The sequence below is a fragment of the Gopherus evgoodei genome, chromosome 4, assembly GCF_007399415.2.
Source record: "Gopherus evgoodei ecotype Sinaloan lineage chromosome 4, rGopEvg1_v1.p, whole genome shotgun sequence".
Taxonomy (NCBI): domain Eukaryota; kingdom Metazoa; phylum Chordata; order Testudines; family Testudinidae; genus Gopherus; species Gopherus evgoodei.
In genome coordinates this window covers 151,443,959-151,450,537 of record NC_044325.1, presented here as the reverse complement: position 1 = coordinate 151,450,537, position 6,579 = coordinate 151,443,959, and the positions used below count along the sequence as shown (strand labels likewise).

Below are 6,579 nucleotides of genomic sequence, written 5' to 3'. Positions count from 1 at the left end.
TGGTTGCTGTAAGTGGGCCACTCTGCAGCGCTGGCCCTATACAGCTGTACTAATACAGCTGTAACAACCAGCGCTGCAAAATTTTAGATGTAGACATGGCCTCACTCTCGCTGTCTGAGCGGCCCGGAGTCCGCACCCCGCGCTGGGGGGCTGCAGGCAGCTGCTGGTGCAGGCTGAGAACGGGGGCTTTGGGGACCCTGCAATACAGCCAGGCCATTGCCCAGTTTGCTGCCGGTTGGACCCTGGCAGGTTGGTGGGTCTCCTTGCCTCTCCGTGTGGCAGGTTAACAGGATTCCAGTCTACTCTGCCCAGCCCTGGTGCAAGGACCCAGGCAGCGGCCGGCCTGGAAGCCGGAGCTGGAACCTGCCTTGCAGCCAGGGAGTAGGGGAAACCGGAGGCCTAGGCAGGTGAGCTGGGCTGCCTAGAGAAAAGCCCAGGGACATGAGTGATGAAGCTAGGTACCAGCAGTCACAGATCCCCAGTCCTGTGCTCTGGTACAGCTCTGAACAGTCCCTGGGAGGAGCCCTTCAGTGCATCAGCCCCTCTATGGTCACACTCTCTCAATGGGATAAGCCCTTGGCTTCACTGCCTCCTGGGACTGGACCTCTAAGCCTGCAGCCACCCCTGCTTCACATCCTGAGGTCCCATCAGTGAGCCCACCTGAGATGGGCACCTGAGGAAGACTTGCAAACCCAAAGGGAGCAAATAGATCCCCCCACCTTCCTTAAACCTGAGTGACTCTCAGCCAGTGCTGTAAAAGCAGAAGAGTTATTAAATGTCTGGAACACAGCATAGAAATCCTTATTTAACAACAGAAAGTTACAGCAAAGTCCATCTGGGCCAGTCAAGACTTCTGACCCCGTTAGGCCCAGTTCAGAAGCATCCTCTGCCTTGAGCAGCCCACACTTAACCTCACTTGGTCCCTCTGAATTTGTCCTCCAGGGTCATACCTGGCTAGCTTCCTAAGGAGGTGAGGCTGTCCATGGTCATTTGCTGATAGGTGCCAAATGTCCAGGCAATTGGAGTGGCCATTGTCTGGACTCTCCTTGGGCAGGGGGACAGACAGGCAACTGTCAGGCACACCTGTATTCTGGGCTTCTGCAACAAGCGTACAACCCTTTCCCACCATCTAACCATGTATCGCATAGGGAAACTGAGGCACAATATCAAAAATATTACAAAAAAAATTTCACTCTGTCACACAAACTCCCCACTTCCTTGATTGAAGAAGTGTTTGAGCCAAGCTGCCTAGAGAACATGAGCACCAGGGAGATGGTTTGTCTTGAAAGCAGAGTCTTGACTGTTTAAGTCAGTGAGGGGTCTTCAGCTGAGCCGAGCTGCAAGGGGAGATGGGAAGGAAGGGAATGCACCAGGGTAGCACCAATTAGCACTGCTGGGATGGAGTGGGGTGGGTGGGGTTCTGTGGCCTGCCTTGTGCAGGAGGTCAGACTAGATGATCAGATTGGTCCCTTCTGACCTATGAGTCTATGAGTGGGGTTCTCACTGGGGAACAGAGGGGTGGCTGGCAGTGGTTGATGTCCTGCCACGGGGTCATGAAGTACACAAGACCTCAGCACTTCTGTCTTCAGGAGATGAAGCAGAGTCAGACCCTGGAGTGGTGAAATGAAGTGGTTACCTACTATCTTTATTCAGCCCTAATGCCTGCCTGAGCTGAAGTTGGATGAATGGTGCACATTGCTGAGCAGCAAGTGACCCTGATTAACGGACTCTGAGTGATGGGAAAATCTAGCCCCACCCCCCTTAACCTAAGTTATATAGAGTAGTTCAACCGTGAGTGATCAAGCTGGATGCAGCCCTGAGTGGGTGAGGTTACTTGGCAGTCAGAGTTGATGACCAGAACAGGCCCTTATCTTGCATAGAATATTGGTTGGAAGGGACCTCAGGAGGTCATCTAATCCAACCCCTGCTCAAAGCAGGACCATCCCCAACTAAATCATCCCAGGCAGGGCTTTGTCAAGCCTGACTTTAAAAACCTCTAAGGAAGGAGATTCCACCACCACCCGAGGTAACCCATTCCAGTGCTTCGCCACCTCTGAGTGAAAAGTTTTCCTAATATCCAACCTAGACCTCCCCTTGAGACCATTACTCCTTGTTCTGTCATCTGCTACCACTGAGAACAGCCTATCTCCATCCTCTTTAGAACCCCCTTTCAGGTAGTTGAAAGCAGCTATCAAATCCCCCACCCCCACCACCATTCTTCTCTTCTGCAGACTAAATAATCCCAGTTCCCTCAGCCTCTCCTCGTAAGTCATGTGCTCCAGCCCCCTGATCATTTTTGTTGCCTCCACTGTACTTCCCAATTTTTCCACATCCTTCTTGTAGTGTGGGGCCCAAAACTGGACACAGTACTCCAGATAAGACCTCACCAATGTCAAATAGAGGGAATAATCACATCCCTCAATCTGCTGGCGATGCTCCTACTTAAACAGCCCCAAATGCCGTTAGCCTTCTTGGCAACAAGGGCACACTGTTGACTCATATCCAGCTTCTCGTGCACTGTAACCCGTAGGTCCTTTACTGCAGAACTGCTGCCTAGCCACTCGGTCCCTAGTCTGTAGCAATGCATGGGATTCTTCCATCTAAGTGCAGGACTCCACACTTGTCCTTGTTGAACCTCATCAGCCTCATACATGTGGCTAGGAACAATACACTTGGCTTGGGAATAAATCTCCAGCAGGCGCATGGGAGGAGGCAGATGTCAGCTCAGAACTCTCTATTTCAAATCCTTTTGTGCTACAAATCCCAGCTGCCCACAGCCTTGCTTTGGAGACTGGCATTCCCCTTGAGACGGGCAGGCAATGAGCCATTTCTTCTGAAGCAATGGCTGCTGCCTAGGACAGAAGAGCTGGACATGACTCAGCCGTGCCTTTAGTGCTTGCAGGGGGAAGAATCTAGGAACTGGTGCCCCGCATTCAGCACCTGCACCATCCAATGGGGGAAATATTCCCCTTTGGGCACCTCTGTGCCTTGGTTTCCTCCTTCCATTTCCAGCCTCCTTTGTGCTTCTCTGCCTTATGTGATCTCACCTAGCCCCGCTGCACTTTCCAATTCCCACCTCCCCTGGGCTCACAGCTAAGAACCTCAGCAATGGACTAGCTAATGCTGACCCTTAACGTGCTGTCATCTGACTTTAGAGCACATGCTCCACTGGACAGAGGGGCTAAGAGAGAGTTTGTTCCCCCAAGCTCCTGCCTATCTGCAGCCTCAGGCAGAGACAGCAGCAACGAGACGCTGTTCACGTTTGGAAGGTTTTCTTCATGGCCACGAGGATTAGTAAATATTTTTATTGCTGCAGCGCCTACGAGCCACAGATCATGTCCACGAGGTGCTGGGTAGACAGAACAAAGGACAAGCCCTGCCCCAAGTGCTTGCAATCTGAACAGAAACTGGTTTTCAAGGCAAGTTGAGATTCTGTCTCAGATTCTGAGTCTGCCTGTCAAGCAGGTTGAGTCTGCGATGCCCCCAAGTCAAGGAGTTTTCTTCTGCCGCTTAAGTGTTTATGGCTGAATGTGCAAAAGTTGTCAGCCGGCCCAAAACGCCACAGGCCAGAGCAATATCTTTGGTCGCTTGTTACTCAGTCACCTGAGTGCTCGCACAGATGCCAAGCCAGTGCTCCTTGGCTGTAGCTTTGGGACACGTTCCTTTCAATGGCTTAACACAGCAATCTAAAAACTCAGGCTTGTAACAAAGTTTCATTTTATTAAAGATCATTCAAAAACACCACAATAAATAAAGATGACAAACCCTTTCATTCCCATTTATAATACAGGCTAAGAACGACAGGACCTCCCGGCCATAGGCATTCGGTAAAAACAGAAATGGAGGAAACTTGAGGTTTACGGAGTGTGGGAATTACAGCGCAATAAACTAACCACCATCTTCTTGACTGAAAGAGGTTACATCAAAGCGATACAGAATGGGTCTCCAACGCATTAAAATAGAAGCTTTCAGATCCCCTGACTTGGGCAGGGAATTCTGTTTTAGGACCATTATGGAAAAATAGACTTTGTATTTTAGCACCACCAGCCGCACATGGGGCAGGTGTGTGACCCCGACCTTCCCACTCACGGCGACAGCCCCATGCATAAGGCCCAGTCACTGCAGAACATTGCAAGCTCTCCCTGGGGCTGGGTCTCCAGCCCCGTCAGGTCACGCAGACTGCTAGTTCCGGCGATACAAGAGATCTCGGGTTGCTGTGTCGACCTTTTGTTGGTAGTCCTCCAGTTTGTCCTGCACCTTCTGGTACAGCTAGGAGAGAAGAGCGAGGGCAGCCATAAGAGGAGAGAGCAGCACCGGGAACAGAATAGAACAGTCACTCCCTCCCCTCAAGTCTCCACTTAGACCATCTTTATCACACTCCCTTCCCAAGACCTGGCTCCTGCTGGTGGGAAAGCTGCTCTGCTGCACCTGCTGTCAGCTCTGCTTTAGCCACCTCCACACCTTTTCCTCCATTTCCCCTTCCCTGGCCTCCATCACCAGAAGCGTTTCGGGACACAGATTACACAGGACACACCACGCAGGGTGGAATGACAGTACCTGTGGCTTGTGAGGAGCCAGGTGGGTTAGCGAATGGAGCCTAGCTGCAGCCTCTGCTAAGAGGCCCTTCTCAGCCCTGGAGGATGCAGAGAGCCTGTAGCAGGGTGCTAGGGCACAGTGCTCCCTCATGATTAGGGGGCTGGAGCACATGACTTATGAGAGAGGCTGAGGGAACTGGAATTGTTTAGTCTGCAGAAGAGAAGAATTGGGGGGGGGGATTTGATAGCTGCTTTCAACTACCTGAAGGGGGTTCCAAAGAGAATGGGATAGGCTGTTTTCAGTGGTAGCAGATGACAGAACAAGGAGCAATGACTGAATATTAGGAAAAACTTTTTCACTAGGAGGGTGGTGAACACCGGAATGGGTTACCTAGGGGGTGGTGGAATCTCCTTCCTTAGAGGTTTTTAAGGTCAGGCTTGACAAAGCCCTGGCTGGGATGATTTAGTTGGGGGTTGGTCCTGCTTTGAGCAGGGGGTTGGACTACATACCTCCTGAGGTCCCTTCCAACCTGCTATTCTATGATTCTATGTAAGATAAGGGCCCGTTCTGGTCATCAACTCTGACTGCCACGGAACCTCACCCAATCAGGGCTGCATCCAGCTGGGTCACTCACAGTTGAACTAGTCTATATAACTTACATTAAGAAGAGATTGGAGGGGGTGGATTTTCCCATCACTCAGTCTGTTAATCAGGATCATTTGCTGCTCAGTAATGTGCACGTTCATCCAACTTCAGTTCAGGCAGACAGTCAATCAGCGGTCTCCCACCTGTTCCCTTCCTCCCCAGTGCACCTTGGTTTTGCTCCCACCCCTTAGGCAGAGCCACCTGGCTCGGGACTTTGGGTGGCAGCACCGTGGAGATGTACTCACAGAGCAGTGATGGGTTGCCGTGTTCTCTCCCAAGGCCTGAAGCAGCTGATCAATGGCTGAGTACGGCAGCCACACCATTGGTGCTATAGCAGACAACGGACGCTAAAGGGAAGAGCAGCCTTAGTACTAATTAAGGCACTAAGCACTTATCTAGCACTTTTAATCCATAGACCTCAATTATCCCCATTGTACAGATAGGGAAGCCGAGGCACAGGGGAAAAGTGACTTGCCTTTGGTCACCCAACAGGCCAGTGGCAGAGCCAGTAGCAGAACCCACGTCTGCAGAGTCCCCATCCAGTGCTCTAGCCACTGGGACACACTGTCTCTCCTTTAAACTGGTTTATGGTCACTGCAGAGATGCTTAGCAGTGTTACAGGCAAGGAGAAGTGATACGGCAGCCAGACGTTGGCTTCAGAGGAGCTCTGAACCCAGTTATATTCCCCAGGAGGCACGCTGTGTCACAATAACCCAGTCAGGAAGGTGCCATGGGTTAGTTCTCTGAAGAGCCTCACCCTCCTTCCAGGAGTGTTACACAGAACCAGGATCAGTAACAGCATAGACGAACCGACCCTCCAACACATGCTTGAGCAGCACAGAGGAATGGGGTGGGCAAGGCTCCTCCGCATGGGCCTCACTCATGCTTCGGCCAGCAGCTCCACTACTGCCATGGGTACCACTTCCCCTTCCGCCATCCTTCAGCCAAGTGGGGCAAGGGAGGCGCTGCCCTAGAGGCCCAGCCAGAAGGGCTCTGCAGTGTGGAGCTGGGAGCCCCTCTTTGCAGGCAGGGCTCTCTGGAGGAGCTGTCCTGAACCTTGGCTCAGAGCTGGCTGCCACCAGCTGCTATGGCATTGGGGAATGGTCACAGGAGCGGGACCAGGGGTGTGTTTCAGCCCTCGCCTACCTCAATCCCAAAGTGCTCATGGCCCTTCCCCAATAAGGCGTCCATGTACTCCAACACCAAGTCCACGGCTTCCTCCAGGAGAGCGTAATTCAAGTAGAGGCGAAGGAGCTCAGCAGCATCCACCTTCTGCGAGAAACAGAGTTAGCGACAGCCTGATCACATGCTGCCGCCAGGACTCCTCAGGCTCTGTTGCCTGAGCCACTCAAAACAGCCAGACGGGCTGGGGTCTGCCCTCAGCACAGGGCAGGGTTT

General features: G+C 52.3%; 1 protein-coding gene across 2 annotated transcripts in view; it reads right to left on the bottom strand.

Moving 5' to 3' along the window:
• Positions 1 to 3,700: 3,700 nt before the first annotated feature.
• The window catches only part of NUP160 (nucleoporin 160), a 55,288-nt gene continuing 52,409 nt past the window's right edge, over positions 3,701 to 6,579 (bottom strand). For both annotated transcript variants that reach the window (XM_030561958.1, XM_030561959.1), the window contains exons 34-36: positions 6,328 to 6,453; positions 5,427 to 5,528; positions 3,701 to 4,269 (exon numbers count right to left, since the gene is read on the bottom strand). In XM_030561958.1, the coding sequence (XP_030417818.1) occupies positions 4,183 to 4,269; positions 5,427 to 5,528; positions 6,328 to 6,453 (315 nt within the window). In that variant the 3' untranslated portion in view covers positions 3,701 to 4,182. The remainder of the gene's footprint in view (positions 4,270 to 5,426; positions 5,529 to 6,327; positions 6,454 to 6,579) is intronic.